The sequence below is a fragment of the Lutra lutra genome, chromosome X (genome assembly GCF_902655055.1).
Source record: "Lutra lutra chromosome X, mLutLut1.2, whole genome shotgun sequence".
NCBI classification, from domain to species: Eukaryota; Metazoa; Chordata; class Mammalia; order Carnivora; family Mustelidae; genus Lutra; species Lutra lutra.
The window spans coordinates 88,044,709-88,063,693 of NC_062296.1; the positions used below are offsets into that span (position 1 = coordinate 88,044,709).

Sequence of the window (18,985 nt, forward strand, 5' to 3'; positions counted from 1 at the left end):
TTTGAACTCTGTGCTCAGTGGGGAGCCTGCCTCCCCCTCTCCTTCCTGCTCATGCCCTCTCTTACTATCTCTGTCGCTATCTCCGTCTCTCTCAAATAAATAAATAAGATCTTTAAAAAAATTGATCCAATGCTGGTAAACATGTGCAGATGGCAAACACTGGCAGAAATGGTACCAAGACCACGAAGCCGAAAAGATCAATGCATTGTACACCCTAAACTTATGCCAAGTGGTATGTCCGTTATATCTCAGTACAACTAAACTTTCAAGAAACATGAAGCTGAAGTTGCAGAGCTGGGTCTGGAAGGTGGAGGCCCCCGAGAGTTCAACGTCAGTGGGCAGGATGCTCTGGGAGTGCATTCCATCAGCTCTCCGGAAGCCAAAGGAAGAGTTCCCATTCACTGCTGCCCGGAGCGTGTCTTCTATGAAGCTGCTTAACTAGAGGTAAAGGAGAAAGCAGATACTTCCTAGCAGCCAGGACTTGAACTAAGCTGATCCCTGAGACATAAATACTCAGCAAGATTCTGGATTCAGGGTTCTGGGAGTCAGGGGGTATAACCGCAGAACTTCTCAGTGAAGGAAGAATAGAGAAAAAAAAAGACAACCCCGTCCCCAATGAAGGTGAAACTACTAAACAAAATTCCAAAGCACATACAGGTGATTATTACTAAGAAAGACAGCCAATGAAGTTTATCATCAGGATATAAATCATATATATATTAATTTAAAATAGAATTTGAAGAAATAAGTGTATTTGGAACCCTCAAAGAGATAAAGAAAGGAATAATATAAGATACAATGACAAATTAGGAGAAACATACAGAAACGAAGTGAAATGGAATTAGAAATATGGTGATTGAAATTAAAAACTTACCAAAATAAACTCTAGGCTCACACAGTTGGGGAACTGGTGATTGGGAAGATGAACCAATTAATTTAACACATTGAAGAGAGATGAAGGGAGAACCAAACATAAAGGTGAAAGCACATTTAAGAGACCTGTAAGATCACTAAAAGGCTCCAATACATGTCTGGTAAGTATTTCAGAAATAATTGAGACAATGTAATACATAGAATAATGAAAAATATAATGCTTGAAAAGATAAAGAATTGAAATTTGGAATGGCCTCAAGATTCAAACTGCTGCGAAGGTCTCTGTTGCAACTTCTCAACCCTGCCATTATAGACAATATGTAAATGAATGTGCTCGGCATGTGCCGATAAAACTTTATTCATAAAACAGGCAGGCGGCAGGCTGAATTAGGCAAGGGGGCTGTAGTTTGACAGCCCCTGATCTAGAGCAGGAACCATTGTTTATATTTTCATCTAAATCCCTCCAGATATTGTATATATAATTTTATATACATGATTAACAACGATTAATTGTTTATGCATACATATATCATGTACGTCTTACACACATAAATTAAAGAGACATCATAACGGAATCATACATGACTTGGACCACACTCGCTCCTCTGAGCACCCACTTTTGGACAACACTCAGTATCCATCATCGTATCTAAAAACAAAAAGTCCTACTCCTAAAATACTGATGAATGAGGCAGATTTTAACTAAAGTTTCTGAGGGGCAGTGGAGGAGGATGGCGCACATCACACCGCTCAACATAAAACTTCCTAAAGGCCCCATCTGCTCACCTCTCTTTCCCCTCTCTTCCTCCCCCTGCAGCAGGCAGCCGATCTCCACCTCTCTGTCAACCTTTCTCAGTACCATCCTGCAGCTGCCCTGGTCCTGCGGCTCCCCCCTCACCCAGCTCTAAAAATCCCCTCAGCCCGCATGTCCAAGCTGCCCAGGAAAACAAAGATCCAGTAACCCCAGGCTCAGCAGGAGAAAATCTGGGTCCCCAACCATGGACAGACCCCTGTACGGTTTTTCTAGCATGTTCTAGGGAGGAGCTTGTGTCATTCTGTCCTAGTATATATCTCTATCACTGGTTTTGATGACCATGTAGTATTTCATTGTATGTGAAAATCATTGTTTATATAACCTAGCCCCAAATTTTAAACAATTGAGCTACCATACTGAAAACATTGTATTAGCGGGGTCATTTGTCACTTGTGCATGACACATGCACAAATCCATGCATTGTGTCAGCCAATTCAGCTCGTGCAATGGTGTGGAAAGCAAATTTTAACATAAACTTTAGAAGTGCATTTTCTCAGAAAAAGAAAGATGTCTTTGAAATAGTAAACAGGTTTTTCCAAAAAAAGTCTCAGGATCTTAAAACCTTCCTGTCTCATGTGACTGCAGGCCGGGTCCCTGGGACTTTGTGGACCAGTTTCTCAGATCACAGGGACGAAAGCAATTGTCACTGGCTCCTGTCACAAAAATAGTATGATTTTGAAACCTGTATTTGGTTCCTGTGGCTGCTGTACAAAATTATCACAAAGTGGGTGGCTTAAAACAATTAAGATGGATTCTCTCACAGTTCTGGAATCCAGAATTGTGAAATCAAGGTGTCGACAGGCCTGTGCTCCTTCCAAAGGCTTTTGGAGAGAAGCCTTCCTTGCCTCATCCAGCTTCTGGGGGCTCCAGGCCATTCCCGGCTTATGGCTGCATTCCTTTAACTTCTGCCTCCATCTTCACAACATTTCTGTGCCCATGTCTTCCCCCCTCTGCCTCTTATAAGGACATTTTGTCTGTGTATTTAGGGTCCACCTGGGTAATCCCAGATGGTCTCCTCTGATGATCATTAACTTCATGACATCTGCAAAGATCCTTTGCCCAAATAAAGTCACATGCCCAGGTTCTGGGGGTTAGTAGGTGGACATATCATTTTAAAGTCCACCATTCAACCCACTTTGATGTTGTTTTTTGTTCCAAGAACCCAAGGGGAATAATTTTTTATATTTATTTTTATTTATTTTATTATTATTTTTTAAGATTGTATTGATTTATTTGACAGAGAGCAACAGTGAGAGAGGGAACACAAGCAGGGGCAGTGGGAGAGGGAGAAGCAGGCTTCCCGCCGAGCAAGGAGCCCGATGCAGGGCTCAATCCCAGGACCCTGGGATCATGACCTGAGCCCCCCAGGTGCCCCAAGGAGGATAATTTCTTTGATTCAATCATAAATGAGTAGAATGTGAATCAGAAATACTAACTAGTATTTTTCCTAGATACTGGTGTGCATCTGAATAATCCCTCTAATTTCTTTTCAGTTCTATTTACATATTTAAGTGTGAGCAATGAGGGTTATCAAAACAAACTAAAACTTTAGTAACTGGCTTTGAAACCAGTATTTTTTTTTTTTAAAGCGGGCATCTCGGTCAACATTAGAACGGTCTGAACAGCAGATTAGGGCAGCTTCTGGTTTGGAGGAACTGCTGCGAATCACCCACCTCGAGGACTGGAAGCTGTGGAAATGCCGACTGAAGCTCAAAAGTTTGACCAGCACAGACTCTCGCTCCGCATCCCATCGGGCCACCAGGTTTGCAGCAACTTTCTATGACATTGAGACCCTAAAAGGTAGGTGTGCGCCTGGGCATGTGTGCGTGTAAGTGTGTATGCGTGCACGCGTGCGTGTGCGTGTAAGCCAGTTCTCACTCTTTGTCAGCTACCAACACAGGCAGCAGCTTCTTCCAGAAGTTTCAGGAGGGCAGGCACGTGTCTAGGAGAAGAAAAGGGTGTCTTTAACTTCATAGACTGGGTGTTAGCAAAGAATCCTGGTTTGCTGTGTTTATAGAGAAATATGTTCAATATGATTTTGAGATCTAAAACTGACACAAAAGAACACTTCAGAATTCAGAAATATATTGAACTCAGAGATGCGAATGTAAAACAAACCCAGAAAGGCCATTCTTAATAGAAAAAACTATATCATTGAGTTACTTGAAAACATAAAATGACGTAGGGGTTCATCAGCAAGGAGCATTCTACCGCTATACCTACATGAATAAAAACCAATAGATTAGGCATGGCTTTTTAAAATTTTTATTTATCTATTTATTTATTATTAACATATAATGTATTATTTGCCCCAGGAGTACAGGTCTGTGAATCGTCAGGCTTACATATTTCATAGCACTGACCATAGCACATACCCTCCCCAATGTCCATCACCCAGCCACCCTCTCCCTACCCTCCTCCCCCAAGCAACCCTCAGTTTGTTTTGTGAGATTAAAGAGTCTCTTATGGTTTGTCTCCCTCCCTGATCCCACTTGTTTCATTTTTTCCCTCCCTTCCCCCGACAACCCTTCCGCCCCGCCTCTCAAGTTCCTCATATCGAGAGATCATATGATAGTTGTTTTCTCTGATTGACTTATTTTGCTCAGCATAATACCCTCTAGTTCCATCCACGTCGTTGCAAATGGCAAGATTTCGGGGGTTTTGATGGCTGCATAGTATCCCATTGTATATATATATACCACATCTTCTTTATCCATTCATCTGTTGATGGACATCTAGGTTCTTTCTATAGTTTGGCTATCCTGGACATTGCTGCTATAAATACTTGGGCACACGTGCCCCTTCGGATCCCTACATTTGTATCTTCAGGGTAAATACCCAGTAGTGTGATAGGCATGGCTTTTTTATTTCTTCAAAATTCTGTAATTTTTTCTTTTTTTAGTAACAATGAAAAGTAGAAGTTGGAAGCTGAGTTGTAATATTGCATATGGAGTTTCCTCGGTGATAGAGGTGGGGAATCCGCTAGACAAAAGAATCCAAACTCCAGATAGGAAATCACCTAATTTGAAACAAGGGGGATGATTGTTCCCTAGTAAGGGTATGGAGGTTCTTCATAAGAAAACCATTGTCGTATATGTACTGTCCATAATTAATGAAGCTTACCAAGCACAGTGGTGTGGCTTCTGATAAGCATTTAACTTTTTGGATGATTTAGCAACACAGCACAAGAAGCCACTGTGGTGTTGTTGATCTAGCATCTGAGACTCGATTACTATATGATCATCTATAATGGATTGTATCTATCACATAATGCAAAGTAGCCACTAAGCCAAAATTAGTTTTTGCCTTTTTTCTAGAATTATCTGTCTTTTTTCCATTTGTACAAAGATGATGTTGCACAGGCCCCTGTTGTCAGCTGTGGGGAAGGCTGTGTGAGGTTGGGACAAATCCCTTGACAGCACAGCGGGCAGGAGTGTGAAGAGGATTCTTTGTGCTCGTGCATGTGATTGTGTGTCTGAGTGAGTTGAGATAGTCGGCACTCAGGCCTAGAACCCACTTTGGCTGGAGGTTTCAAAGCTCTAGTTGTTTCTGTGTGGTGAACTGACATGGACTTCATGGAAACAAAGGGGTCAGACCTCACCTGGAGATCCAAGGCCTTAACCAGATTGCCTGTCTGAAAGTCTGAGGTGAGCCTGGAGAAACTCTGTGAGAATAGAGAGAGACAAGCATTTACCATACAACAAAGACAAGGTGATTTAAAAAAAAAAAAAAGCCAGTGACATTGACATTCTCTAAGGAGAAAACCTTAAAAATAATAAAAATTTTTAAAAAGATTTTATTTGTTTATTTGAGAGAGAGAAAGAGAGTGAGAGAGCATGAGTTGGGGGAGGTGCAGAGGGAGAAGGAGAAGGAGGACCCCCCCAACCACTGAGCAGGGAACCCCAATGCGGGGCTCAATCCCAGGACCTTGAGATTGTGACCTTGAGCTGAAGGCAGATGCTTAACAGACTGAACCACCCAGGCACCCCAAAATATTTTTTTAAAGAACATAAAAATATGGAATTTTGCCAACTCTAATTAAAACGTCTCTTATTACATGGAGGATCATCTGCAGTGATTTACTAAGTTAGAAGCAGTAAATAATCAAATCGATGTGTTACACCAATTGTAAATGGTTATCATCTCCCCCACGGATTTAAGGGTGATTCCTTGAGGCTGAGCAGTCGTGCTAGGCAGTGGGAAAGAATATGGCATTAGACATAATTCCACACAATTTTGATTCAAGTCTCACCACTCCAAATTTCAAAACTTAGTTTTACAAAAAAGCAAATGGAAAGCAACATTTAAGTAGACTTTTAAACAAAGAATGTTTTCATAAGTTGACTACTTGTTTTTCCCAGGATTCATGATTAAAAACCGTGAATTAAGTAATATTCATATTAATACCTAATTGGGTAATTTATCTCTCATGGTTATAGCCTTTAGGCTCTTTATATAAATATTCATATTTGGAAATTTAAAAGGGTCTCTTGGGTTAGAAGATTTTTCTTTTTTTTTTTTTTTAAAGATTTTATTTATTTATTTGACAGAGAGATCACAAGCAGGCAGAGAGGCAGGCAGAGAGAGAGGAGGAAGCAGGCTCCCTGCTGAGCAGAGAGCCCGATGCGGGGCTCGATCCCAGGACTCTGAGATCATGACCTGAGCCGAAGGCAGCGGCTTAACCCACTGAGCCACCCAGGCGCCCCATGGGTTAGAAGATTTTATGATGAAAAAACAAAGTTAAGGCAAATTGTGTCGTGTATACAACGTTTCTGAGGCAGCCAACAGTCTTTTGTGTTTTCAGTGACCAAAGGAGCAACTTCTGAGGAGTACTAAGATGGGGGGGAGGGATAAAGATATGGAAAGGTGCTTTAAGGGAATAATTTAGACACTGGGGTCAAATCTCCAACAATAATGTATCTGTGTACTTCGAGCAGAAGTTCTCTTTGCCCCTTCTAGTAGAAGCATGTTCACATCTGTGGGAACTCAGAATAATGTGGGAAGAGACCAGTACAAACTTGAAGATGGGGTAAAAATGGAGAACAGTTTATCTCTTGCTGTGTAACACATTACCCTCAAACTTAGCTGCTTGAAACACATTTTTTATGTCACAATTTCTTTTTAGAAATATAGACATGGCCTACCTGGGTGTCTCTCCTTCAGGATCTCTCCAGAGGTCACAGCCAAGGTGTCATCTTGGGTTGCAGGTGGCTTCTCATGGTTTAATTGGGGCAGGATGTGCTTCTCAGTTCACTCAGAGGGTGTTGGCAGGACTCAGTTCCTCACAGAATGTTGAACTGAGGGCCCCAGTTCCTCACAGGGCCGTTGGCCAGAGTCCACTCTCAGTTCCTTGCCATGTGAACCTTTCCAACATGGCGGCTTGCTTCATCAGAGCCTACAAGTTGACAAGGCAAGAGAAAGAGTGTGCCAGCAAGAGAGAGACTGCTAGCAAGACAGAAGTCACAGTCTTTTTAACCTAAGCATGGAAGTGGCATCCCATCACATTTCCTGTATTCTCTTCATAAGATTCAAGTCATTAGGCCTAGCCCATACAGAGGAGGGGATTGTACAAGGGTGTGAACCCCAGGAGGTAGGTATCATTGGGAGTCAGTTTAAATGCTTCCTACCACAGGAGGTTTTCACCACCCTATCCAACATATAATAAACTCTACAGTTGTATGACAAGCTAAAAGAAAATCTTTAAAATTGCCTTTAACATAAAATTGAATCATTTCCCAAAAACATCTGTAGAAAGCCTCTAAAGTTTTGAGTATCAACGTGTCAGAATCTAGTTTTTAAAAATAAACGATGAGAGAAAAGCAAGTCCTGTTTTGCCAGAAAGTAGGTAATCTTTTTTTTTTATTATTAACATTTATTATTTTTAGGGGTACAGTTCTGTGAATCATCAGTCTTACACAATTCACAGCACTCACCATAGCAAATATCCTCCCCAATGTCCATCCCCCAGCCACCCCATCCCTCCCACCTGCCTCCCCTCCAGCAACTCTCAGTTTGTTTCCCGAGATTCAGAATCTCTTATGGTTTGTCTCCCTCTCTGGTTTTGTCTTGTTTCATTTTTCCCTCCCTTCCCTATGATCCTCTGTCTTGTTTCTCAAATTCCTTATATCAGTGAGATCATATGATAATTGTCTTTTTCTGATTGACTTATTTTGCTCAGCATAATACCCTCTAGTTCCATCCACGTTGTTGCAAATGGCAATATTTCATTTCTTCTGACGGCTGCATAGTATTCCATTGTATATATATACCACATCTTCTTTATCCATTCATCTGTTGATGGATATCTAGGCTCTTTCCATAGTTTAGTAATTGTGGACATTGCTGCTATGAACATTGGGGTGCACGTGCCCCTTCGAGTCACTACATATGTATCTTTAGGTCAAATACCCAGTAGTGCAATTGCTGGGTCATAAGGTAGCTCTATTTTCAACTTTTTTATTTTTTATTTTTTAAATTATTTTTATTAATATATGATGTATTATTTGCCCCAGGGCTACAGGTCTGTGAATCGTCAGGCTTACACATTTCACAGCACTCACCATAACACATACCCTCCCCAGTGTCCATCACCCAGCCACCCTATCCCTACCCGTCCACCCCCCAGCATTCCTCAGTTTGTTTTGTGAGATTAAGAGTCTTTTATGGTTTGTCTCCCTCCCGATCCCATCTTGTTCCATTTTTCCCTTCCCTACCCCCCTTAACCCCCCATGTTGCCTCTCAACTTCCTCATATCAGAGAGATCATATGATAATTGTCTCTCTCTGATTGACTTATTTTGCTCAGCATAATACCCTCCAGTTCCATCCACATCATTGCAAATGGCAATATTTCATTTCTTTTGATGGCTGCACAGTATTCCATTGTATATATAGACCACATCTTCTTTATCCATTCAGCTGTTGATGGACATCTGGGCTCTTTCCATAGTTGGGCTATTGTGGACATTGCTGCTATAAACATTCAGGTGCACGTACCCCTTTGGATCCCTACATTTGTATCTTTAGGGTAAACACCCAGTAGTGTGATCGCTGGGTCATAGGGTAGCTCTATTTTCAACTTTTTGAGGAACCTCCATGCTGTTTTCCAGAGTGGCTGCACCAGCTTGCATTCCCACCAACAGTGTAGGAGGGTTCCCCTTTCTCTGCATCCTCGCCAGCGTCTGTCATTTCCTGACTTGTTAATTTTAGCCATTCTGATTGGTGTGACCTCATTGTGCTTTTGATTTGTATTTCCCTGATGCTGAGTGATCTGGAGCATTTTTTCCTGTGTCTGTTGGCCATCTGGATGTCGTCTTTGCCGAAATGTCTGTTCATGTCTGCCCATTTCTTGATTGGATTATCTGTTCTTTGCGTGTTGAGTTTGATAAGTTCTTCATAGATTTTGGATCCTAGCCCTTTATCTGATATGTCATTTGCAAATATCTTCTCCTATTCTCTTGGTTGTCTTTTGGTTTTGTTGACTGTTTCCTTTGCTGTGCAAAAGCTTTTGATCTTGATGAAGTCCGAATAGTTCATTTTTGCCCTTGCTTCCCTTGCCTTTGGTGATGTTTCTAGGAAGAAGTTGCTGCAGCTAAGGCTGAAGAGGCTGCTGCCTGTGTTCTCCTCAAGGATTTTGATGGATTCCTGTCTCACATTTAGGTCTTTCATCCATTTGAGTCTATTTTTGTGTGTGGTATAAGGAAATGGTCCAGTTTCATTCTTGTGTATATGGCTGTCCAATTTTCCCAGCACCATTTATTGAAGAGACTGTTTTTCCCCCCATTGGGCATTCTTTCCTGCTTTGTTGAAGATTAGTTGACCATGGAGTTGAGGGTCCATTTCTGGGCTCTCTATTCTGTTCCATGGATCTATGTGTCTGTTTTTGTGCCAGTACCATACTGTCTTGATGTTTACAGCTTTGTAATAGAGCTTGAAGTCTGGAATTGTGATGCCACCAGCTTTGGTTTCTTTTTCCACACTCCTCTGGCTTTTCAGGGTCTTTTCTGGTTCTATACAAATTTTAGGATTATTTGTTCCATTTCTTTGGAAAAAAGTTGATGATATTTTGATAGGGATTTCATTAATGTGTAGGTTGCTCTAGGTAGCATAGACATTTTCACAATATATGTTTTTCTAATCCATGAGCATGGAACGTTTTTCCATTTCTTTGTGTCTTCCTCAATTTCTTTCATGAGTACTTTATAGTTTTCTGAGTACAGATTCTTTGCCTCTTTGGTTAGGTTTATTCCTAGGTATCTTATAGTTTTGGATGCAGTTGTAAATGGGATAGACTCCTTAATTTCTGTTTCTTCTGTCTTGCTGTTGGTGTAGAGAAATGCAACTGATTTCTGTGCATCGATTTTACATCCTGACACTTGACTGAATTCCTGTATGAGTTCTAGCAGTTTTGGGGTGGAGTCTTTTGGGTTTTCCACATAAAGCATCATGTCGTCTGCAAAAAGTGGGATTTTGACTTCTTCTTTGCCGGTTCAGATGCTTTTTATTTCTTTTTGTTGTCTGATTGCCGAGACAAAGCCCTCTAGTACTATAGTAGGTAATATTTTTATTCCCAGAGGCTTGTCTCTTTTTCTTGTTTCTCTCATATTCACTAGAATGGCCAGAGTATTGGCTCTGCCATCAAAAGGAACTGGCCTATTCAATTATTTACTTAAACATCAGTATTAGGCACTCGCCCATGAAAAAAAACCCCTGCTCAAGGAAAGATTAGTTCCACTTAAATTTCCATTCATGTAACTGACCCACTTTGAATCCTACCGTGGTTACTTAAACAAGCAACAGAAATGTATTTCTTTTTTTTTTTAAAGATTTTATTTATTTATTTGACAGAGAGATCACAAGCAGGCAGAGAGGCAGGCAGAGAGAGAGGAGGAAGCAGGCTCCCTGCTGAGCAGAGAGCCCGATGCGGGGCTCGATCCCAGGACTCTGAGATCATGACCTGAGCCGAAGGCAGCGGCTTAACCCACTGAGCCACCCAGGCGCCCCAGAAATGTATTTCTTGACAGTGTGAGACCTACCCACACTTGACTTCAAGTGGAAGATAAGCTATCCAGCTGTGTCCTTAAATTGCTTAACAAATGCCACTTACACGTTATTTCTCTGCATGCTTCTGTTTACCTCCTTACTAGGCAGCTTTTCCGGAGGTACTCAGTGTAGTTTTATACCAGAGATGGTGTTGTTCACCAGAGAAGGTATTGCATATTTGGGAAGGAGCACAGATTTTGGTTTTGATTTTTCTGAAAACAGTCTTTCGCTAGGGGATGGACAGAAAATATCCATCTCATAAAATAACCAGCCCTGCACACGTGAACATGACCGTGTGCGGCCTGACCTTGGCGCACACTGGCCTGTCAAGGCCATTTCCGGGGCCGGCCCCCAGGAGCTTCCTCTCCGCAGTTATAGATGAGGAATGGCAGCGGACTCAGTGCAGCCCCCGAGAGACGTGCGTGGAGGTGGCCAGCGAGCTTGGGAGGAGCACCAACACCTTCTTCAAGCCGCCCTGTGTCAGCGTGTTCCGGTGCGGTGGCTGCTGCAATGAAGAGAGCCTCGTCTGTATGAACACAAGCACCTCCTACGTTTCCAAGCAGGTAGGTGGACACTCGCCAGTGTGGCCCTTACGAAGCCCCGAGGACAGGCGTGTTGACAGCTATAGCGAGGCTTGGTGCTGGGCTAAATGCCCTGTGGGCATGATCTCATTTAATTCCCGAACCCAGCTCAGAGGGTAGCCTATTATCTGCCTCTGTCTGAGCTCAGGGAGCTAACCTGGGGCAGAGCTGGGACTCTAATCCAGGCCTGTGCAACTCCAGGGCCTGAACGGCTTATCAGCTCCTGTCTCTCTGATGCTATAATGTGAAGAATCAGAAAATCACAAGGGAGTTCACTAGACAGACGATAAAAGGAATGAAGACATCTGCACTGCCTTGTGTATCCGTTGGGGGCTGTGTTGTTCAAGGGGAGTGACAGAGAAGAGTTGGATGGGTGGTGTGGGCAGGGCTATGGGAAGGAGAAAGGGCTGGGAAGTACCCAGTGCTAGCAAGAGCGGGGAGATCTTGTCATCCTTGGGCCGAAGAGGCTGGAGCAGTTCAGGAACACAGAGAGAAAGGGGAGAAGAGGCTGCTAGACGGGTTGGAGGAGTGGCAGCAAGAATTTCGGGGGGGGGGGGGCAAGGGGACCTCTAGATGGAGACATGGGGGTCAGCATCTTTAGACCCAGAGCCTGGTGGGGGAGGAAGGAGAGAGGGTGGCATCTCTGGAGGGGCAAATGGAGTGCACATAGCACAAAAGATCTTTGAAAAGTAGTCTGTAGCCCCCATGAAAGAAATCATTCTTCTCTCTCCATCTTGTAAAATCTCTTTTGCCCAATAGGTAAGTTTTTCTTTCTATCACTACCATATTGTCAGGTGTAAGAAATGTTGCATTGAAGAGCAGTAATAACAAACGTAGGAAAAGATATTAACAGGCTATAAGTCCAACCGCATTCTGTTTAGTTCTGTGTCACACGTTCCTCATGCACGTTCAGGCATTCATTCACTTGGTCACATTCCAGACGCCATCTATTCTCTGTTTGTGAACAGAGGTAGAATAATAAAATGACATACACAATGAATATATATCCATGGTAGGAAATTATCTTTTTTAAGAAAGTTTTTTAGGGGCGCCTGGGTGGCTCAGTGGGTTAAGCCTCTGCCTTCAACTCAGATCATGATCTCAGGGTCCTGGGATCGAGCCCCGCATTGGGCTCTCTGCTTAGTGGGGAGCCTGCTTCCCCCTCTCTCTCTGCCTGCCTCTCTGCCTACTTGTGATCTTTCTCTCCATCAAATAAATAAAATCTTTAAAAAAAAAGAAATTTTTTTAGAGAGGGCACAAGGAAGGGGAAGGGCAGAGGGAGAGGGAGAGAGAGACTCTCCAGCAGATTCCACATCCAGTGCGGCGACCAGTGCAGGGCTGGATCTCAGGACCATGAGATCACGACCTGAGCCGAAATCAAGAGTCAGATGCTTAACCAACTGAGCTACCCAGCATGTCCCCCCCACCCCACTTTTTTTAGAGGAATTTTTTCTTATTGGTAGAAAGAATGGAATGCTGATTTGATAATAGTTGAACTTATCCTTAATTTTGTTCCCCCTACCTCCTAAAATATTCCACAAACTGTTCAGTTTTTTCCCCAAATTCTTTTAGAGAATCTTGGAACTTGTAAAAAAAATTGACCTCTCACTATTTGACAATCACGGGGAAAGTGACGTAAGTATGGCTAAGCACCAACTATCAGTAGAAACAAGCTTGCATAACATAAGAGGCTTTGGTTCATGACCATGTTATTCCCTAAAGCATAGCTGAAAAATTTCGCAAGGATATGAACTTTATGCAAAGTAAACACTCTAAAAACGTTTTCTTACTTAGACTCATAAAGGGTCCAACACATATCAAAGGGTCAGAATAAACACAACTTTAATGGATTGTTTCCACTTAATAGATACTTGAGTACTTTATTTTGACTCTTGTACTCAACAAATAATTAGTTTTAAAGAACGTACTTAAGTGTAAGTCTACAGAAGTTTTCTGTTCTAAATATGCACACTTGAACATTTTAATAGTGGCTTAAAAAAACTACCTTCACCCCAAAGTAATGGACTGTTTGATGAAATACACCTTTGAAACTAAGTGAATAAATGAATACTCTGCATAGTTAGGACTACATGGAATGGGGACTGATTGAATAGAACACTAAAATCAAGTTCAAATTTATCCAGACACCCTAGAACCAGTCTAAAAACAAAGTAATTGACATTTCTCTGACTTCTACTTGGCAGGATCCCATCTTGCTTCTTCAGGTCACAGACATTTTGTTCCAAAAAGTCATATTCTTTTTTTTAAAGCTTTTATTTATTTATTTGACAGAGCGAGACACAGCAAGAGAGGGAACACAAGCAGAGGGCATGGGAGACGGAGAAGCAGGCCTCCCACCAAGCAGGGAGCCCAACTCGGGGCTCAATCCCAGGACCCCGGGATCATGACCTGAGCTGAAGGCAGATGCTTAATGACTGAGCCACCCAGGTGCCCCAATAAGGCATATTCCTAAGAGTATCACCTCTGGCTCTGGAGCAGACTGTCTGAATTCAAATCCCTACTCTTCCAATAAATAGTTATGTGGCCTTAGGCACGTTATGTAACCTCTCTGTACATCTGGGTTTTTTGCCCATAGAGTTGGGGGTGGATAAAGAAAAAACCCACCCTATAATGTTGTTATAAGGGGTAAATGAATGAATATAAAATAGGACCTGGCATATAGAAACCTAGAAAGAATGCTGTTCATGTTACCTATAGTATCTGGTTGAGCATGGTGATCTTGTATCAGCCACTTATTACTGGGTAATGCTGTATAATATACACCCTAAAATGTGGTTTCAAATGATAATAACTTATTCTTACCCATGTATTCAAAGATCAGTTAGTTTGGAGTGGGCTTGACTCCAGGCTACAGGTTAAGTGCAGGTCTGTTCCCTGAGTCTCTCATCCCTTGGCCCAGCACACCTGCCAAATCATGCTCTTCTCATGGCCACAGCATACGCAGGAGAAAATGAGCCCAAAAAGCACACACAGTTCAAGTTTGTAGCTGTGTCATGTCTGCTAGTATCCTGTTGGCCAAAGGAAGTCACATAGCCACGTCCAAAGTCAACGAACAGGGAACTGTTCCTTCAGTGGAGATGGTATGAGAAAGAATAAGTAAAGAGTTTTGGACAATAATCTATTCACCATGGTCTCAAACGTCATAGCTATAATTTCACTCAGTCTGTATAATTTACACTCAAATTAAAGACAGGAGCAGATACCAACAGTGCTTTTTACAGGGGTACCAGTGACACCAAAAAGTTAAGAGACTTGGTCAGGCTTAAATACTTGTTAAAGTTGCGTAAGCCCAGTGTCCTGATTCCCAGCCCAGCATCCTTTCCATCATGCCAGCCCTTATCCTTATTAGTTCTGTTGTTAATGGACAGCTTTGCCAAAGTCACTCCCATAAAGGACAAAGGCAAAAATGCAGACTATAGAAATTATTATCTAAAAATATATATGTGTTGTGGTTCTTTCTCTCTTCTAGCTGTTTGAGATATCAGTGCCTTTGACTTCCGTACCTGAATTAGTGCCTGTTAAAGTTGCCAACCATACAGGTTGTAAGTGCTTGCCAACGGCTCCCCGCCATCCGTACACTATTATCAGAAGATCCATCCAGATCCCAGAAGAAGATCAGTAAGCCCTTCTTGTATTCAGTTATGCTTGTTCTTGAGTTTGCTAAAGTTGTATGTGGAGAATTCTTCCTTAATGAGGTGTTAGATAGATATTGCATTAGGACCAAAAAGCTCAGTGGTTATGAACTTACCCATCCACTTACAGACACCTTTGCTCTTTTTAAAAATAATTTTAGGGGCACCTGGGTGGCTCAGTGGGTTAAGGCCTCTGCCTTTGGCTCAGGTCATGATCCCAGGGTCCTGGGATCGAGTCCTGCATCGGGCTCTCTGCTCAGCAGGGAACCTGCTTCCCTTTCTATCTCTCTGCCTGTCTCTCTGCCTACTTGGGATCTCTCTCTGTCAAATAAATAAATAAAATCTCTAAGAAAAATAATAATTTTAAAATTATTTTAAATCAAATTTAATTATTTTAAATAATTAAAATAATTAAATATTTAAAATAACTTCAATATTGTAATCTTTTTAAAAATAATTCTTATTCTTATTTTCTTTCTTTCTTTCTTTCTTTCTTTTTTAAGAGAGAGAGTACATGCCTGCATGTGAGATCAGGGGGTGGGGTAGGGGACAGAGGGGCAGAGGGAGAGGGAGAGAGCTCATCTCAAGTAGGCTCCATGCCCATGCCCAGTGTGGAGCCTGATGCCGGTCTCGATCTTACCACCTGAGATCACGACCTGAGCTGAAATCGAGAGTCAGGTATTTAACCAACTGAGCCACCCAGGCACCCCTAGACACCTTTTTTTTCTTTTTAAAGATTTATTTATTTTAAAGAGAGAGCGAGCATGGGCGGATGGGGGGTGGAGTAGAGGGAGAGGGAGAAAGAAACTCAAGCAGACTCCAAGCTGAGCATGGAGCCACATGCGGGGCTTGATCTCATGACCCTGAGATCATGACCAGAGCCGAAAATGAGAGTCACACACTTAACTGACTGAGCCACCCAGATGCCCTGACACCTTCGATCTTAATATTCATAGTCCAGTGGAATTGTATAATTCTTCTTCAGCCTTAGCTTTGGCACATATCCCTATTCCAGAACAAGCATTACATGGAACTCATTTCCAGCTGTCTATCCTTTTAAGTCCCCAAATTGGCAGGTGGGGGGAGTGGGGGGAAGGTTCCCAAAGTCCCTGAGAGTGACAAAACTGTCTGCATCTGTGTTTGGTGATTATTCTGACTTTCCTCTTCTGAGTCCCAAATGGAAAAGTCTTATTTTTAATTAAAATGGCTTAAAATTGATTTGACTTTGAAATTTCTTGAGAGTAGTCTGTAGTTCTTTATGAAACCAATTATGACACCCTGATGTCCTGAAATCTAAGGTAAGAATCACGGATTTGTGGGGAGGGAGGAGGAAGGAATTCCATAAAGAGAAAGCAAGGGTAGGCACTGCTGAATGAAAATCTAAAGTGAGTAAGCTAGATACTTCGATCTTGCAGAAGTGGAGCAGTAAATGTGTTGAACGAGTGGTAAGTGGACTGAGCTGGTACTTATGTTAGTTATTACCCAGCCAAGAAGACACTTCTGTCGCTCTCAAGCACAAACGAAAGCTCCTGGGGAAAGATTGCTTATCCTCGTGTTCCTGCTGTCCTCGCCAGTGCTCTTATCTACATTTTATTTTTAAAGTTTTATTTATTTATTTGACAGAGAGCAAGCATGTGTGCAGGGCAGGAGGAAAAGCAGGAGAGAAAAAATTTTAGGCAAGCACCACGCCCAGCATGGAGCCCCACATGGGCTCGATCTCATGACCCTGAGATCACGACTTGACCCCAAAATCCAGAGTCAGATACCCAACCAACTATGCCACCCAGTTGCCCCTTATCTCCATCTTAAAGAAGGAAGTGTTTAAGAGCTGTGACAGCTAATTTGCACAGTTTTAACAGCAGCCTTCTTAAAAAGATTATAACTGTCCAAAATTACAGTTTAGTTCCCAAATAGAGTATTTGTGCTTACGGATTTGCTGTCTAATAACACAAGCAGTTCATAAATATGGATTAAGCTCCTTAAAAACCTTAACTATTTTCCCCTCAGAAATGTATTCAGTCTTTTTTTTTTAAAATGCCACAAAGGTGTGATTACCCTTGAAAGATTTTAAATCTGGTTTATTGTTTTCTTTTCCTAGCTGCTCCCATTCTAAGAAACTCTGTCCTATTGACATGCTGTGGGACAGGGACAAATGCAAATGTGTTTTACAGGAGGAGAATCCACTCGTTGGAATGGAAGGTAATGATGACAGTAAGGAAATAATAACAGTAATAATAAAAATAACAATTGTAACTCACATCTACCAAGTGCTTACAATGACCAGGCAATGTTGTAAGACTTTTCGATGTATTAACTCATTTGATCCTCGCAACAATCCATAATGTACTATTATTTTTTTAAGATTTTATTTATCTGACAGGCAGAGATCACAAGTAGGCAGAGAGGCAGGCAGAGAGAGAAGGGGGAAGCAGGCTCCCTGCCGAGCAGAGAGTCCAATGCAGGGCTCCATCCCAGGACCCTGGGATCACGACCTGAGCCGAAAGCAGAGGCTTAACCCACTGAGCCACCCAGGCGCCCCCATAATGTACTATTATTATCCCTTTTTTTTTACAATGACAAAATGGACACACCAAGATGTCTTGTCATTTTCTCCAGATTACACCCCTAAGAGTGACAGAAGCAGTCAGGTCCCAGAGCCCTCTCTGCTCTCATTATACAGTTAAGTATAATTCCAATGCAGGACTCTTTCAATCTTAAAGAAAAGCCTGGGGATTAGAGCGACCCCCAACACTGGGTTTGAAAGGCAATGGCAGCCTTTCATGAAAGCCACTTCCAAACTCAACACTAGTCAACCACATGTTACTAATTTATTTGTTTAAAAGTCTCACAGGAACATAAGGTAATTTTAGACTTGTTGGTTTCTTTCAACAGTGGCATGTGAAAACAGGCCAATTACTTGAGGGAAAAAAATGGGGAGTCGGAGAAAACTTTTTCTGAAACTAGGGCAAAGTAAAAGCAAAAGTAAAAGCAAAGTAAAAGCACAGCTAGCTAATGGGCTGAGAGGAGTTGGGAAGCCAATCCCATCACTGCTCAAAGTCACAGTGCTGTGACGTTTGATGACGACTCTGGCTGAAAATGGATGCATTGTTAAAATTTCTTTCCCAGAGAACATGACAGAATTCCACTGGAAAAAAAAAATCACAAGGAGTCATGCGCTTTGAACCTTGCTTGTTTTAAGCTGATCTACAAGCCAAACTCTGTAAGGACTAAACTACTCTATGCAATGCTGTCCTAGAAACCATAAATAACATTCCATTTTCTAGACTTCTGTCTCTCCGCTTCCTCCTAAATGTTTTCCTGAAAGCTCATGCTGGTCCTGAATGTGGTCTACATCCTTCCCACCAAGTGTTGAGATTATCCTCTGCTAGAGTATACCTCAGTCCCGGGGAAGCCTGCCACCCACCGAGGCAGCCCAGTTACCCTGGGCTCACCCTTGTTGGTTACTAAACCATATTGAACCTCAGTCTGTCTTTCCAGAACAGGACTGTTCAATGGAATGACAGTAAGAGTCACAGATGTGACTCACATTTTGTAGTACTCACATTAAGAAGGTCAAAAAGAACAAGTCAGTTTAATTTTTATATCTTTTAATTTAATCTAACATATCAAAATAGAATCATTTCAGCATGTTCTCGGTATACAATTCCTAAATGAGCTGTCCTGGGGAGAGACTCAGCGGGTGCTTGCTTGTGTGTGCCTAGGGTGGGAAGAGTGGGGGGTCGGGAAGGAGAGAAGTGCTCTGAGCAGGAGCAACATGAGTGCTCAGGACAGGAAGTGAGAGAAGGTAGCAGGTCAGCATGCTAAAAAATGTTCAGCCTGGTGGGAACATAATGGGAGGGGGCCGGGTGGATGTGAGAGAGGAAGCCGGAGAGGTTCACAGGAGACGTTGGGCATCTTGTCCCAAACATTGGATGTGATGCTAAGGCAAAGAGAACCCCTCATTTCGTTCAAGCAGGAGAGCGAGAGCACCAATTAGAATTTTTTTTAAGATTCATTTATTTA

General features: G+C 42.2%; 1 protein-coding gene across 1 annotated transcript in view; it reads left to right on the forward strand.

Annotated features, from left to right (window-relative positions):
• VEGFD (vascular endothelial growth factor D) overlaps positions 1-18,985 on the forward strand; it is a 39,467-nt gene that overhangs the window by 15,276 nt on the left and 5,206 nt on the right. The window contains exons 2-5 of the mRNA XM_047715588.1: positions 3,277-3,487; positions 11,101-11,291; positions 14,800-14,948; positions 17,061-17,161. Coding sequence (XP_047571544.1) covers positions 3,277-3,487; positions 11,101-11,291; positions 14,800-14,948; positions 17,061-17,161 — 652 coding nt within the window. The remainder of the gene's footprint in view (positions 1-3,276; positions 3,488-11,100; positions 11,292-14,799; positions 14,949-17,060; positions 17,162-18,985) is intronic.